The sequence below is a fragment of the Pleurodeles waltl genome, chromosome 2_2 (assembly GCF_031143425.1).
Source record: "Pleurodeles waltl isolate 20211129_DDA chromosome 2_2, aPleWal1.hap1.20221129, whole genome shotgun sequence".
Lineage (NCBI taxonomy): Eukaryota > Metazoa > Chordata > Amphibia > Caudata > Salamandridae > Pleurodeles > Pleurodeles waltl.
This window is the reverse complement of record NC_090439.1, coordinates 718,763,086-718,781,079: the sequence shown is the minus strand read 5'-3', so window position 1 is coordinate 718,781,079 and position 17,994 is coordinate 718,763,086. Positions and strand designations below refer to the sequence as shown.

General features: G+C 44.3%; 1 protein-coding gene across 1 annotated transcript in view; it reads left to right on the top strand.

Moving 5' to 3' along the window:
* Positions 1 to 17,994, top strand: part of ARFGEF1 (ARF guanine nucleotide exchange factor 1) — a 961,498-nt gene that overhangs the window by 403,404 nt on the left and 540,100 nt on the right. The window contains exon 13 of the mRNA XM_069220293.1: positions 5,621 to 5,729. Within this exon, the coding sequence (XP_069076394.1) occupies positions 5,621 to 5,729 (109 nt within the window). The remainder of the gene's footprint in view (positions 1 to 5,620; positions 5,730 to 17,994) is intronic.

Sequence of the window (17,994 nt, the reverse complement as noted above, 5' to 3'; positions counted from 1 at the left end):
AAAGCTCTCTTTTGTGTTAATGTGGGCCAGCAGTTAGGCTTATCAGATGGTAGTGTTAAGCATTTGGTGTACTCACAAAGGCAATAAATGAGTCATACACTCAAGAAGGAACTCGAGACCAGTCGTTTAGAAAAATAGTTACTACGTTTAAATTATGTTTCAAGACCATTAAACTTTATTCTAAATAAATAATTATACAGTTTTGAAGAGAAATAGCAAGATACTTGTCTTTAAAGCAGCAATGCAGTCATATGGAGAAAAACATGTGTATTGCATACAGGCATTCAGCAGCGACTTACAGGACCAATCATCAAGAATTAAGATAAATACAGGGCACTGTCTAAGGCAACACCAACAGGTCATCTCGGGGGACTCTGGGGCGGCCAGGTCCAGATGTACTTTATGGCATTGGGTGCCCCATTGGTTTGAATGAGAAACGGTCCTGGGAAAAATGCGCTTTAGGTGAGGACTAGGGGGGCCAGTCCGACTGACCCAACAGGTCTTGCGATGCTCAGGGACACCTTTGGATCTATTCTCATCAGTTTGCGATGGTCGGGTGCAGAGGTGTCAAGAGGAGTTGGGTCTTTGTCACTGGAGATGGTCGCAGTAGAGGGGTCCTGCACAGAGAGGCTGCAGGCGGCGTTGGGAAGCCCAAAGAGGAGGAACTCATGTCCTGGAGGGGATGGTGACCACGCTGGCACCGTTGGCCCACATTGACTCAGGGTAGGGGGCATGGGTGCAGTGGTGCTGTCAGATGTCAGATATTTTTTTTTCCCTTGGGTGGTCCAGAGTACTCAGGGTTCTTCTTGGGTGTTCGCAGGGTGCAGGGAAGTAGCTCCTGTACTCCACAGAAGATCCTGATGCTTTTAGAAGTGCAGGCAGTCCAACCCAACTTTGGCGCAGTTGTGGAGGGCTACAGACAGGCTGGCAGGTAAGGGCGAAGTCAGTAGGTGCTCCTCTGTTATTGCATTTCACAGCTTTTCAGTGACCTTCTTCTGGGGACCGAGGAATCTGTCTTCTGGTGTTGGTGAGTCACCTAAATAATGAATTTAGGGGTGTGCATGGTAGTAGCTAATGGGTTACTTAACCTTGGGGTGCCTACATCCCCTATATGACTTCTTCCTGTGGTGAGTGGGCATATTCCTATCCCAGGAGGCTTATATACAATCATGAATAAGACAGTGAAACTCTTTCACAAGTGTCCACTTCAGGTAGCCCACCTTAGGGGCCTGGTTAGCCCAGAGGTAGTACACACCTTCTGAGTAGCCACTTTTCCCACCTGTCCTGGTGCCAAATGGCCTCAGGGCAGGGGGTGGCTACACCCAGGTTTGGGGAAGTCAGGAGGTTTGCATACTAAAGGAGACAGGCACTTTGAGGCCTCTGGCCTTGGTATGCAGATCTGCTTGCATCCTGCTGGAGTTGGTGACAACACCCCTCTCTGGAGCAGGCTTTGAATCTGACCTTTGAGAGCACGGGCTCTCACCTCGAGGGGATCAGAAACTTGTCTGGTGGTGGCAGGCTGGTCGAGGCCAGTCAGCCAACACACTAAGAGACTGGTGGGGTTCAGGGGGCACCTCTAAGGTGCCCCCTGGGTGCACGTTGTAATAAATCTGAGGCTGGCATCAGCCTGAACTTATTAGGGTAAGGTGTTTGATACCAAACACCATAGGGTTCAATGAAGCCATTATGTGACTGGGTCACTCATGTTGACGATTGCCCAGCACATACCTTAAAATGGCGTCCCTGTTCATTTGCAAGGCTCAGCAATGGGGCTGGTCATCACAGGGGCATATCTGCTCATGCAGGTATGACTCCATATCAAATATAATACACCCTGCCTTAGGGCTTCCAGGCCTGCTGGAGGGGTGACTTACATATATTTAGATGAAGTGATAGTAACATGGCACAAAATGGGTGTGCCATGTCGAGTTTCTACCTGGCTTGCACCAGGACACGCAGACTGCAATGGGAGCTGTGTGCATCTCGTTTTTAGGGTGGCACAAAACGTGCTGCAGCCCATAATTGACCCTCTCCTCAACCCATGCCTTAGGTACCATTTACTAGGGACTTACACAGGTAGACAAGTGTGCGAGTTGTAAACATTATTACCTCTTTTTTAGGAAAGAGCACTGGAGGCCTATTTAGCAGGGACCCAGTGCACCTCAGTCGAAATCATCAGTACCAGTGAGCAAAGAGTGGAGGTGACCATGCCAAAAAGGGCGTTTTCCTACACCTAACAAATGTAATTTTTCTTACAGTGTAAATTAAAGTTTGCTTAAAAAATAATGCCTGCATCTTAATAAATTAAAGATATGGCTGTTAGCCTTGTGTTCACTTGGGCGTCCTTACGCTGTCTCTGCCACTCCCAGATGCTTGGTGTTTAATTGCAGTGATCCCATTTTATTGATTGATCAGCGCCCACCATTAAGTGAATATTTCATTATCCATTCGAAATTCTTTGTAATAATTACAATTTCACAGCCTTCCAATGAAAATATTTTTCCAGGTATCCTTCAGTAGATTTTAGCTTTGAATATTCCTGGGCCTCATACATTAAGATAGATCAATATTACTGTGCTGTTATCAGTGTTATTTCCTTCGAGTCCTTTTTGAAAGATGCGGTGTACAGAATGAAATTATGCTCCACACTTGAATGTGTTAGTGTTGCTGATAATTCACAGTTGTTGTGGATGACAGCACCGTATGTGAACACGGTCCTTCTGCACAGAACATTACTAGCTAGGTGTCCTTCAGCTCGGTGGTACACAGCTCTTGCTTGCAGGACGGAAGTTTCACTTTTGAAAATAATAGCATGTCATATGTATTTTACCGAAATAAGTTTAATATTGTTTATTTGTTGGACAGTTGACTTCTCCTTTGTACTTCCCTTTATTAGGTCTGATGTATTCAGTAAAAATAGATTTTATGCTGTTTACTGTATGTGCAATCCTTTGCCAGTGATTTAAACATATGAGAAGCTTCTTTTGTTGTTATTGAAGTTTAGCAGAATATATACCACATAAATAGTGCTGCTGCAGTAAAGACAGCTATTATAATGCCGAGGAATAACAAGTGCATCCATAAACATTGAAATCGTCTCAGTAGAATGAGAATGCCAACAGCCCTAAGAAAACATCCACAGGCCATGTTCGAGGTGAAGTGAGGAGGGGCCCTGGATACAGATATTAGTAATGTAGGTAGTGTTACTTTAAGTGATGGCATTATTCAAAGTCAGCAGATATGCCGCAGGGACACCCAAATATCCTTAAGTCTAGAGTTGGGGGTTGAAGTAAGGCATAAATCTCGCTAGTCGCGTCACAGTACTGCATATCTGTTAGGCAGTCGGTGACAGTGAGGGGCATGCTGCTGCCCCATCAAAAGGCAATGCAGCGTTTGACAAGGAGCAAAACCATGGCAGCACATCTGCGAGTGCCAGGGCTCAGTGGTTTAAGGTTACCCAGAAATGCCATTAGGGGATCCGAGTCAAGTGTGAGTTCCAGCATAGTAGAGAGGGTGGCAGAAATGGCTATCCAATATATCCGGATCACACTGCAAGTCCATGTGAGGTGTACAAAATCAGCATGGCCAGCCTGACAGCGGGGGCATTGATGTGCGCGTGTAGGATCATAGCGTGCCAGGGCTTTTGGAGTGGTATAGGCTTTGTGTAGAAACTTGCAATGTAAAAGTGTGTCGACTGTTAGGGGAAATTCCCTGAGTCTGTAGGTAGCAGTAAGCCCATGTTTTATCAGTGAGGGAGTATCCCAGATCGAGTTCCCACGCAATCTAGGAAAGGGTATGTGTGCGCCGGTTTCATTGCCAGGCTTGCGTGATAGTGGCGGGAGACCATGCTATAGCTGTCAGTTGAGGCGATTACCAGGGAGAGGGGTATAAATTCCACTGGTTCCTCAGGGTAAGACATAAGTTTCTTGCACAGGGTTCTATAGAAATGCATGCAAATATATTTATTGAGGGATGTTGGATTCCCAGAGGGGTCGAAAGCGTGGCCTAGGTCAGTCTTGCCATTGACAAAGAGATTACCCATAGTGTGGAGTTAACGAGATTAGAGTGTGCTCTGCACCAGTGTTTTTCGGGTAAGGGGGAGCCAGGGATTGCTCCTAAAAAGGTTGTGTGGTGAATATAAAAGGGGAGCACTGAACATGTCCCAGGCCCAGCAGGTCGTGGAAAGGGTATGCATGTCAGAGGTTCCCGAGGTAGGCTGAGGGGAAGGAGCGAGGATAGCTGTATAGGCAGTGCCTGTTGGGATTCCGGCCTGAGATAGGTGCGTCGAGCATCAGGATTATACCAATAATAAGAAAATTTACATTGAGCCGCTAGATCATATAGTTGGCGATCCAGTACACTGAAACCAGCACACTCATACTGTAGGATGAGTGTGTCCCATTTGATTCTAGGACGGTGATTGGCTCAAATCAGCCGGGATAATAGGATGCACAGGGTCGAAGAGAACATATTAGTCAAGACTATTGTGATGTTTAAGAAAAGATAGAGAAAAGGCACCATTATCACCATCTTAATGATGGCTATCCTTCCTGAAATAGAAAGTTGAAGATGTACCCAGTGGTCTATCTGTGTGGATAGTTTGTTGATTGTTGGTCCATAATTAATGTGGATCCCCTCTTCCTGTTTCTATGTAGTAGGATTCCGAGGTATTTAGGGGGTTCATAGCGCCATCGTAGAGAGTACTCTAGCATATATGGGGCGCTAACATCAGTTAGCGGGAAGAGCTCGGGTTGACCCATAGCGTATAATTTCTCAAATAATTGGTGGTAAATGTGTGGGAGTATTGTGTACAAATAGAAGAATTTCATAAGCATAGATGGATGATAGGAGTAGACCGGTGGTAAATTGAAGCCCTCTGTGGAGATGACGTTCTTGCAGGTGGTGTACTAAGGGGTCGAGGGTAATACTGAATAATAAAGGGGAAAGAGGATGTCCCTATCTTGTACTCATAGATACGGAAAAAACCTCAGTCAGCTGGCGATTAATTTGCAGGTGGGCTACAGGGAGGCATATAAGGTCGCAGAAAGGGGGTGGCAATCCCAACTTAAGTAGAGTGGCCTTCAAAAATGGCATGTGAGAGTCGAAGGACTTCTCTGCGTCAAATAGGGCCACGACTTCCGGAAGAGTAGGGGATATTTGGTTCAGTAGAAGCTTCTTTAATAAGAGATCAAGAAACCATTATGTATCAGTGTGTGAGGAGTGTTAGTCTGAAAGTGAATTTCTAAATGTAAACAATGACTCAACAAAACACTAATCTATTCTAACACACTATCCAGTATGACTTGCTTCTAAGCATTATGGAACACAACCAAATACAATACCTATCACTTGTGACAGTGGTCAATGATTACCCAAGGATTGTAATGGATGCCAATATGCATAAAGAGGTAGTGGAATACCATTGCTGATAAGCAATATACAAAGGTGCATAGCATGGAATAAAATAAATAGAACTGAAGAAATCTGTCTGTATAGATATGAATGACGTTTTTTATGTAAGTTGCCCGACTAGGCCACAGAAAAGCATTGAAGTGAATCTGGTCTTGACAAGACGACATTTCCAAGTAGAATTTCATCTTTGTTGTATCTTCCATTTTAGGAGTTGAGCCTGAGGAAGAAGGGTTTAGAGTGCTTAGTATCGATCTTAAAGTGCATGGTTGAGTGGAGTAAAGATCAGTATGTAAATCCCAACTCGCAGACAACACTTGGTAAGAAAGTTACATTTGTTCCGATAGTTGTTATTTTTGTTTTCATATGCTGTGTAATACTGAGTAACTATGAACGCTTGAGTATATACCCTCAAAGACTGTTAAGTATACCGTTACATTCATTATACTTTTACATTTGCCCCCAAATTGAATTCTGATACAGCTTTCTACACCACTTCCTATTATGAGAAGGGTATGTCTTATAACGAGGAGAGTCATCACTGGTTCCTAACAGCCTTTATTCAGCATCAGAAAGCAGGTAAGTGGTCGGCAGGTGCTCAGAACCTCTAGGTTTCTGATGTAGAATGTACTTCATGAGGACACCACACAGCTCTCTATAAAATGAAAGATAACAGGAAAAAGAATAGCACAAAAACTGATGTACAATTAAAATAAGATAGCAAATAACCTCTTTCAGATACTACAGGGAATTTCATCTCCTGTAGTATTTTTTCCTGGATGAACATTTACAGTTCTGCTTGATGCCACCACCTAAACACGTCAGTGCATTTCTTTGCCATGCAACCTTTACTCCTAATCGTTTTGTTAGCCACCTGAATGTCAGCCCAACAGTATCCAACGACATGCCTTGTGCTTCGTTCAAAAACTGTTCTTGTAACATCTGGTGGGAATATAGGTTTTCTACTCCAGAATGCTTTATACCTATCCAAATGCACACTTGTGATCCTAGCTCCTGCTGTCTTTTTTAACTCTGTTGGGAACCCCAGTGCTTTGTCCATTACATTATTGCTCTTTTTTTCACCTTTCGTAGCTAAAACTGACTTGTCTGCCATTTGTTCATTAGTATCTTTGTCATTCAGTGGACAACTTACACAACTTACACTTACTGCATATTCCAAAATATGCCCCAGTATGCCACATATATATGTTGCATTTCTGACCCACTGTCTGGCATCTGTATGAGTTTGATAAGCACCACTTCTTCAACAAATCAAGTTTTTTTGTACCCTGTTTCAGTCTTTGTGCTTACAAGAGGTTTTGTTTCACAGGTGCATTAATGACTCCTGACACAGACAGATTGACAGAGGTAGACTCTAAAAACTTTACATCTTCCTGCTGGTTTTCTGTGGTTCTGTGGTTCTTGCTATATCTAGCCCTTTATCAAATGAAGAAATTTTGCAGGTCAGAAGGCATTCTTTAATTTTCTTAGAATGGCATCTTGCATCAAGTTGATCACTGATAAGCTGTGATGTGAACTTTTCAAATTAAAGTGTCCAACCAATACTTTAAGAACTGTTACAAAAGTATGTATGGATTCCTTGGGGCCTAGCACTCTAGGACATCTGTATGTCACAAATATTTTGAATCTTGCTGCAAATGCAACGCAGATGCGCAGCGGGTACCCCAAAGGGAAGCCCATCTGTGCACATCTGCGCCTGGACCGCACCCCTTGCCATGAACCACAGTTTTCATCATCAATCCCAGCACCTTCATCCTCTTCCAACACCTTAGCTTTCAACCTAAAGACCGCTCTCACTCAAACGCTGCAGCCCTTCTAGAAAACCTCACAAACCTTGGCCTAACCTGTTGCGTTATAGAACCCAACCACACCGCCAGACAACTATTGGACTAGATCTTTTTGTCAATCAGCAGCATCTCAGGCAACAAACCACCAACTATGACCTGGATAGACCATGATCTCATCAGTTTCATCATAACAGTTCCACACCACCACAGACCTACTACCACCAGAACCTCCTGCACTGTTGGGAAAGCATCACAGAAGAGGAGTGGCTTCCACCCTCTGCAAACTGGCCCACTCGCCCCAGCATCTTGCCATAGGCCATCAGGAAAACCTCGACAGCTGGAGCACCACATGCACAGACATCCTGTCTCCCCTTAAGCGTAACTGAAGGGCGGGAGCCTGACAAAACGCCACTACAAGCAACTGGAGCACAAATGGAGAACAAGTCAAGACATCACAGATAAAGACATTTTAAAATCAACCCGAAGATGCTATCACCAGAGGATACAAAACACTAAGCGCAATGCTCTTGCAGACCACATCAACACAGGCTCTGACAGGAGCAAGGAAGTCATCACCATCATCGGAGATTTCACTGCGCCTCCTGCTGGCTCTAGAGAGACAGCACCCCCTCAAAAGGCCTTTGCAACAAGCTGCCAGAATTCTTCCGTAACAAAATCTTCTCCATATACAGCATCTTTAACTGTCAAGTGAACCATGTAACTGTCGCAACTCAACTTCTAATGACGGCTACGGAACAAACCCTGACCTCGTGGCCCTACATCACCAACATCAACATTGCTGCTACTATGAAGACCAGCCACATGGGGGCTCTGTTTGACCCTTGCCCCCACCACTCCTTCACCAAAGGAATCCTACCGATTAATGAAGCACTAACACCTATCCTAAATGCCAACATCATGCCCCTTCTCAAGAAACCCTCTGCTGACCTAGCCATGCTTTGCAGCTACAGACCCATCTCCCTTCTCCTGGCAAAAGTCTTACAGAAGCAAATCAACCAACGCCTCACTAACCCCCTCAGCGGCCACCAGCTCCTCAACATAACACATTCCGGTTTCAGGCCCTACAACAGCACAAAAACAGCTCTTATGGCCACCACTGACAGCATCCACATGAATCTCTGTAGAGGAAACACAGCAGTCGTCTTTCATCTGGACATCTCTGTAGCAATTGATATGGTCTCACACCCCATCCGGATCAGGCGCCAGCATGAGATTGTCATCCAAAGACCTGCTCTCCGCTCTGCTCCTTAATGGACAGAGTACAAGCTGTCAGCTTGGCACCTCACTCCTCAGAAGCCTTCAATTTCATCTGTGGAGAGCCTCAAGGTTTTTTGCACAACCCTTCCCTCTTCAACACATACACGATCCCTCTGGCCAATATCATCTGTGCACATGACATCAACATAATCTCATAGGCCGACAAACACAAACCCGTACTCTCCCTCTCAGATGAGTCCCTCAGCGAAAGAAACAAGTTCACAGCCTGCATGACCGAAGTCGCTAACTGGATGAAAACCAACTGTCTGGAGCTTATCACTTACAAGACAGAAGTAGTGATCTTTGTCAAAAACACCACAACATGGGACTCCACCTGGTGACAGGCCGAGCTTGGACCAACACCCATTCCAGGAACCTCAAAATAATCATCGACCGCAAACGACATGACCGCACAAGTCATCGCCGTCACTGAATCCTGCTTCCACACCCTGAAGATTTTGAAGAAGCTCTTCAAACAACCATAGGAAAACTGTCACACGCGCCCTAGTCACCAGCAAGTTGGACTACGGGAATACCTTCTACGCCGGGATCACCCAGTAACTCATTAGAAAAATACAGACCATCCGGAACTTGTCAGGCAGGCTCATGCTCAACCTTCTACACAGAACTCACATCATATCACTCCTCAAAGAGCTCTACTGGCTCCCCATACACAAATGCATTTCAAACAGCTTAGTCCCTACCTATCTGAACATACACATCTCCATCCACCAACCACCCAGACAACTCTGTCCTGCAGGATTCCTACTCTCACACATCTCATTCATATGCAGAACCAGCTCAGGAAGACTGCAACTCCCACTCCACAGGAGAGCCTCAAACTGTCCTGAAGGCCTGTCTTTTTAATTAAGCCACCTACCATAGACAGGGCTGGGGGACACACCTGCTCAATGCGAGGATACCCTCATCGGCGATAGTGTGGTTTACAAGTAACATAACATAACAACCTTCAAAATATTTTTCAGGTTGTTTTCGCAGGTATTTGACATTCGTACTGGAAGGTGGGAAAACATTTTCACCTTCTATACTTGAATAGTAATACAATAACTTTTTCTATCCTGGCTGAATCTTTGCAAATCAATAACCCTAAAGAATGCTTTCAATGAATGATACGTACGTTTTCCACCAACTGGAACTGCTATCAGTCGTTTAATGCATCTCGTAGGTCCTGTGAAAACGATAGGAGTGGTGAGGCACTCTACATAGCGTTTTCCTTAAAACACAAATGGAAGAATAATGTATGATCACAGAAGTTTCATTTTAACAAAACAAACAAAAGTGCCAAGCAGCAAATCCCTGTGTCTGGTGACAGAGAAGTGACTTTACACGTAAAATAAAAGCAGTCCGGCCAAATGAGGGGTGCCCACGATCTTCTCTATTCCTTCAAGTGTAATAATATTTGATTCCACGTGATAATCACTATATAAGATGCGTTGCAGAACAGATTGCAGTTTTCACTAAATGTCATCACTGTGCAAATCACGGAAGACCAGAATGCTACATGAAGAAAAATGAAAATCTAGGACGCTTCTTGTGGGTAAGAACCCTGTGCACTACAGCTTCTGTACAGTACAGTGTCTTTGATTTCTTTCCTGAGAACGTCTTTCTTCCTCCTCCTCTTTTTTTTCTTTCTGCTTTAAAAATTCGACAGTTTTTCTGGTTACAGCAAATTTAGTGTCCTGTGAGCAAGTGAAGAGGCAGCAAGTGCAAAACTCTAAATCGGCCTCGGGCGCACAACACTTAACAGGCTTAGTCGTAACTAGAAGAGGCAGCAGGCGCAGAACACTTCACCGACTGTTGCAATCACAACAGAAACTTCTACCTTTGAATGCCCGCACTAAACATCCTCACAAATTCCACCTTCTTGATGGAGATTCCTTCCATACGCCTTCCTCACCCTTCTTATCATAAGGGCTGCAAGAACTGTCACACTCAAATAAGCTTGCTGGTGATGAGGCTCACACTGTTTGTGTGCAGCATCCAAGCATGTCAAAGTCAGTTCATAGGCAAAATTAAAAAACAGTCATTGACTGTCCTCAACTGCCATCTGAAGACTATAATTTTGAGACTTAGGAGCTACAAGTATATGAACATAATATTAACAAGCATTTACAATGCATCGGGTCTCGCGTTTGCTCGTGTTAGAGCTGATCGCGTTGTAAACTCCTAACCCAACTTTTCACCTATCGGGCAAAAGTGCATTTATGCACGTAACCCGAAAAAGTGAAATCAAGTAGGTAAAGCGCTCGACTTCTGCCAAGCGAGATCGGGCTCGTAAATTAGTTTTTAAAAAAAAGTCCACCAGCCGGATGGAAAACAGCGAGCCTCGCATGTTTTCTGTACTTGGTCGCTGTGCTCGAGGAGTGCTAGCCACCGGAAAAGGCATGACCTATGCGTGCTTTCGACTAATGAAAGCAAGCCGATTTAATTAGGGAAGCCCACGAACCAATAAAAAGCACTGACGTGAAGTTGACAGGGCTCGGAGCCCTTTTCTAAATACTAAAGAGTCTCCCTGCTATACGCATGCGCGAGCGCATGCAAAGCAGGCTCGACCCTAAAAATGGCAAGGACCATTGGTTTTTGATAACTGAAAATATTTTAGCTCCCTGGGCTATACCCAGTCATTTCATAAAGGCATGCAAAGCTTTTACAAAGTCAAGAGAATAATGCACATTCTTGGAATGAAATACATGCCTTTTTTCCCTGCATGCCTAATTTTCGTTGTGCAGATAAAGATGAAGCATTTCACTGAACCAAGGCCATAGGGGGCTTGTTGATCAGTGGTTTATGAAGCAATATGATTTGGGCATTGGGCTGGTGTTGAAGATATCTAGGAGGAGTAGAAGCTGCAAGACTGGACCTTTTCCCCATCCTTTTTAGTCTGCTTCTGAGCTGAGGCAGTCAAATTTCTCGAGACGCAGCATGAACGAACTCTGTCACAGTGCCCAAAATACTGAAGTGAAGACAATTTCCATAGCAAGTAGATGATTATGTTGTTAAAGAGACCACAATCTCTTTAGGGCTTAGCTCTCCAGCTACTGAGTGGCAGTATGGGACTTGTGCTGTGCGTCACAACTTACAGACTCTGCCCCCTCCTTGATTCTGGTGAGGGATATTGTCATGCCTGCCTCTGCCTTTTCATTTTCACCTTTACTGCATAGGGGGGCTAAGTATGCTACACGCTTACCATTGATCCTGAATCTATTTGTAATTCTTGTTTGGTTCACTGACTCGATTATAGTTATCCCTCTACATATACTCTTGGGATGTTCATAGCCATGGAGAGGAACAGGGGACACACCATAGGATTTCTAGGTTCTCAATCTTCTCTTTTTGTTTCCTTGAATTTAAGGGGAATTTTGTGGGACACAGATTCTTCGTACATTTGGTGCTGCTTATGTATTGATGCTGCCCTATATAGCAACCTGGACAATGAAACCAAAACAAATTGGGTTTCTTTCATTACATTGTTTGTGAGGGTGTCTTACAGTGCAAGCATGTATGTTCATTCACTTGGGACAATGTATTCATTAGTGTGTAACAATTTTGAAACTTCATAAAATGTGTAGGAATAGTATTCTAGTTATTTAATTTTCATCAGTTTTAACTTAGCAATCATGTTGCAGTTTAACACATCAATAGGAAACACTAAGGGTGCATCGTGTGCCAATGAGGTGGTGTATTGGTAAAAGATTGGTAGTGTGAAAGATATAGGGAGATTTAGAGAAATTAATACAGAAGAAGACCAAAGTTAAATGGGCATGTAGAAAAAAAGTCCTCAGAAAAAAATGCTGGAATGCATTTTGTACATCTGGCACTGTACCTGACAGAGACCCCCCCACCCCCCAAGTGTCCCAACATGTAGAAATAATGGAGAGATGAGTCGCTAAGCAGAACTGGTTAGATTTGCTCGACAAGTTCATAGATGATGTGCAGCACTGGAGGAGGTGTCTCCTTTTTAGGAATTGCTGAACGTTTTAAAATTATTTCCCTGCCAGTATCCTGTATGTCCCTCCAAAACACACCATATTGGGTGCTATCAGACTCCTCCTGAAGCAATGACTTTGTTATTAGTTACCTCTGTCTAGAAAGAAGGCATATTCTTACCTTAAATCAAAAACTACTGTTGGACATCTCTGCTAGGTTGATTAGTTGATGGACATGTTGCCTTGTGGATGAACATCCATGTGTCTTCAGTTACTGAATTCAAAAGTACCATTACCTGCATAGGCTGGAGCAGCCTGTCTATTTTTGTTAAGGCCTCCTGACAGTGTGAAAAATAATAATTGACAAACTTAACTTAAGGAAAACCTAGAAAGTTAATCCATCTTAGCTTTATGCTCCATTGTCAACAGCTTTAGTGAAACTTTAGTGGAACAACAGAACTGATGTTTCTAGCCTCTCCTCTCACATCAAATCCTTTCTACCATTAATGGAGGAGTTTGGTTGAAAGAAAGTCAAGGTCTAAAAGAGGCGACAGGTTGCAGATGGCTGATGTAAGAATCATGGGTTAAAACATCTGATCATTGACCCCCTTCTGTTATTAATTATTTTTATCTGTAAATTAGTAGTACACATAAACAACTGTGCAACACTCATCCCCTATTTTGTGATAAACTGCTCATTGAAATATACTTGTTGAATTTGAAGGCATATGTCTACTCTTTATGCTGTCAGTTAGCTGAACAGGGTCCAGGCTGGAGCAACAGTTATGCCCAGACCCTTCTGTTGGGATGTAAAACCAAAAAAAACCACTTTTCAACCATTTATATTACTTTTCTTCATCACTCAAGGATGTCATTATCCACAAATCCATATTTATGCATACTTAATTTGATATTTTTCATTTCTGCTAGTTAGCTATATGTAGTCATTATCATCCATGAAGAACCATAGCTAAAAGCTGCGTCAATCCACTTATTAGTATGCTTTACTTACAAGTTAGCTTTTTTAATAAAATACTAGAACACCAAAACTGTTTCATAGAATGTTCCAGCAGTCAGAGACATACTGCCATACCGCCTTAGAACCTGTCACATTTCTAAATATATAGATAAAACAACTCTCAGCAGTGCTGCTACAAATTCTAGAACTTGAGTAGGCCACGCAAAGTTCCTTTGCCATTTCCTGGTTTATTCATAGATATTTAAAACATTTTAGTTATTCAAAATATTTTTTAGATTCTGCACAACACAGGCATTTCCATTATGTTATAAAACAGATGTCTAATTGTTCAGATAACACGCTTATATAGAAGTTGTTGTTTAAATAAATGATCATTCAGCATGAGCTAAAATACATTGTTAAATATTTCTAATAGTACTGTAACCGGTCCATTAAAGGCTGAACCCTGGTATTTTTGGCTTATAGAGAGAACTTTATCCTGTGACCCAGCTTCAACATTTAATAAGTATTTATCGCATGATCAGATAACCTTGCTTGTTCAGGAATATAAATGTTAAATACTGCTATAAATAACTTTCAGAGTGGCTCATCGCTTTAGAATGTGGTTAGTAACTATATCGAGGGAAAAACAAATCCATTATGAATAACAGACAGGTACCTAAATTCAACACTTTGAAATGAGGAAAACCACTGTTCAATGGCATTTGTGGCTGTAGATACACGTGCTCTGCATACTCCTGCCATCTAGTGTTGGGTTTGAAGTGTTGCAAGTTGTTTTTCTTTGAAGAAGTATTTCTCCAAGTCATGAGATCGAGTGGCTTTTCCTTCTCGGTGATACTGCGTATGGACATCAACTCCTTTGTTTTTCTCTATGCCGATGGATTTGAATGTGTGTCCTCGCTCAGTCTTTCGACTCGCTCCAGTTTGAATGGTCCTTCCATCTTTCCTTTATAAACAGCATTGTTTACTCGATAGCGTATTTCCATTTTTGCTTTCGTCTCCATTCGTTGGTCTGGGCACTGACCGCGCGGCCTCCGGGTTGACCTTGCCTGTTTGGGCCTTCCTCAAGCACACAGCATTGAAGAGTATGTTGAGCTGATGGAGTGGACGTCATTTTGTTTTGGTCCTTGGTGCCACTCGAAATTCCCCAACACCGACCAACGACTGGTGTGGAACCTGTGCCTTTCCCCTGATCACCAGGAAACTTCCTGCAATGCTTGCAAATCCTTCCAGTCATAGAGGACCCTTCAGGACCGAAAAGCTTGTCTGTTGGAGATGGTGCACTCCCCGGACATCTTTGGAGAGGAGCATGCCCAGGAGGAGCCAGAACAAGAGGAGGCCTTCTCCATGCAGAACTCCAACGTCCAGTTGGATATCGAAAGCCACAAGGTGACATCAGTGCAACCCATGAGTCCCGTGGCCCCTCCTGTCCACTCTAAAATTGTTATAAGGTCCCTTACAGAGGTTACCGGACCTCCACTGCCACCAGGCCATGGTCGGATCCGAAAAAAAACGTTTTGGCTACCCCGCCCTCCGGCTCGGCTCCAAAAATAGACAAGACTACAGCACCATCTTCAGCATCGACCCCCAGCACCTCTGTCATAGTCATTTCGATCTGGAATTTGGCACTGACTACTTCGGCTTCGAGCCGACCAGCTTCCAACTCTGCTTCCGTGCCGACAAAAGGACACCAACTAAAACAGTTGGTGCCGAAAACAAGGGAGTCAACTTTTTCAGAGCATAAAGACTTCAGCCAGTCTTCAGCTATACCATCACCAGTGGAGCCTTTTTCAGAGACTATCGATGCTCGACAGCGCCGCATTCAGATCCAAGAGGGGACAGGGTGCATTTTTGCTGCCCCCATCACTTTCAAGAGGAAACTGTCCTTCCAGGAGGCTTCGAACACTTCACCACCACCAAAGAAAGTCACCAAGGACATGTTTACCACCACTTTTCTCAAGCCTTCTCCTCTTCCCCCTCCTCCTCCTGATCCACCTTCTTCACCACCTCAACTCCTTGCTTCGCCTCCACCCCTCACCCCTCATCATTCATCTGCCTCTCCTACTGCAGGAGATCTAACACCTCAGGGTACCCCTTTATTTATCGGGGAGGATTTGGGTGGGACACAGCAGGACACAGATCCATAGGACACATAACCCTGATTCCATGATAAGTACAGACCCAGAGATCTACTCTGCACGACCCTCCCCACCAGAGGATACTACATTGTAACAGAACATAGAAACTCGGGCAGCCGCCTTCCATAATGTTGAGCTGCACAGGGACCCCATTGAACAGGACTTCCTTTTCGATACCCTAATATCCACACATAGGGATATCCAGTTCCTCTCCATGTTCCCTGGTATGCTTCGTCACGCAGACAATATTTATAAAGAACCAGTCCACTCTATGGTTATCACCCCTAGAGTAGACAAAAAGTATTAACCTGCTCCCTCTGATCCACTATATATTAGATCCTAGGTCCCGCCAGAGTCCATAGTGGCCACTGCACATAAACGGACCAATAGTCAGGCCACAGGGGACTTTCCTCCCCCAGACAAGGAGAGCAAACAACTGGGTGATGCCAGGAAAAGAGAGACTGCACAAGCAGCTAATCATCGGTGCATTGCCAATTCACAGGCATTGCTAGGAAGGTACAATCAGGCTCGCTGGGATGAAATAGAAGAGCTCCTCCAATATCTCCCAGATGAGCACCACAAAAGAGGACAGCAGATTGTTGCAGAGGGGCAAACAATCACTAATAATTCCATCCATTGTTCCCTGGTTACAGCCAACACGGCTGCACATAGTATAAATACCAGTATCTTGGTTAGGCAACACGCCTGGCTTTGATGCTGTGGCTTCAAACCAGAGATCCACCAAGCGGTGCTCAACATGCCCTTTGACAAAGAGCATCTTTTTGGCCCTCAAGTGGACTCTACTCTTAAGAAGTTGAAGGTACAGACACCGCAAAGGCCAGGGGTGCTCTTCAGTCTCTCTCACAAAGAGGCACTTTTCATCACCCCACATTCAGATGTAGTTACAAATCAACAACTTCAGAAGCCTCTACCCCCCAGTTCAGACAGCCATCAACCTCATATTCCAGAGGTTTCTTCAGAGGAGCCTGTAGAGTCAATAACAACTGAGGCAGAGGCAGAGATAAGAGTACCACCACCCGCAGCTCTACCTCCACACCAAAACAGTGACTGCCTACATCTCCCCACCCCCATCCACACCTGTTGGGGGAGGACTTTAAAATGTTCATACAGAATGGGTCAACATCACCTCAGACCAATGGGTCCTTTCTATTATCCAACATGATTACTGTCTGGTGCTCATTACCATCCCTCCAAACATTCTCCCTCACTTTCACAGGCTAACCCACGAACACCTCACCCTTCTTAAACAAGATGTGCACTCCCTTCTTCTCAAAGGGACTATAGAGCATGTTCCAGTACAACACCAGGAAACAGGAGTATACTCTCTATACTTCCTCATCACTAAAAAGGATGACTCTCTCAGGCCGATTCTGGATCTCAGACCCTAAAATGACTACATTCTGTCAGAACACTTTCACATGGTCACTCTTCAAGATGTTATTCCCCTTCTACAAAAGGGCGACTTTATGACTGCTCTAGATCTAAAGGACGCCTACTTCCATATCCTCATCTACCCTGCACATCGAAAATACTTAAAACTCATAGTTACAGGCAGACATTACCAGTTCAAAGTCCTGCCTTTCGGAGTTGAGGCAAAACATACATGTGTTCCCTTACTTTGACAACTGGCTTATCAATGCCAGCTCACTACCACACTGCCAGCGTCAGACTCAGATGACAGTGGACCTGCTTCACACACTGGGATTCACAATCAACTTTGTCCATCTTCAGCCTCTTCAGACACAGCCCTATCTAGGAGCTATTCTAAGTGCAGAGTTAGGGCGAGCATACTCCAATCCTTCTGAGGGTCACAATTTTCAGTCACTTCTCCAGTTTCAGGAGAATGGTACATACACAGTCAGGTCTATCATGCCCCTATTAGGGATGATGGCTTCCTGCATTTCCCTTGTTCCCCATGCAAGACTCCACATGTGTCCTTTACAGCAGTGTCTGTCCTTTACAGCAGTGGTCTCAATCACAGGGTCACCTGGAAGATCTAGTGTTGTTAGACCGCCATACTCACCGCTCTCTCCTATGGTGGAACACCATCAACCTCTTGAAAGGGCAGCCTTTTCTGGATTCTGTACCTCAGGTCATTCTGACCACAGACGCATCACTGATGGGTTGGGGCGTTCACCTTCAAAATCTCACAGTACAAGGCCTTTGGTATCTCAGTCACCAATCCCTACATATCAATTACCTCAAGCTTCAGGCAGTATTTCTAGCCCTAAAAGCATTTCTTCATCACCTGTCCCACAAGGTTGTCCTATTCTGCACCGACAACATGACAGACATGTATTACCTACAGAAATAAGGGGGGGACACGGTCACCCCAATATTCGCAACACTCTCAGACAATATGGAAGTGGGCTGCCCACCACCACATTCACCTGTGGGCAGAGTATCTCCCAGGA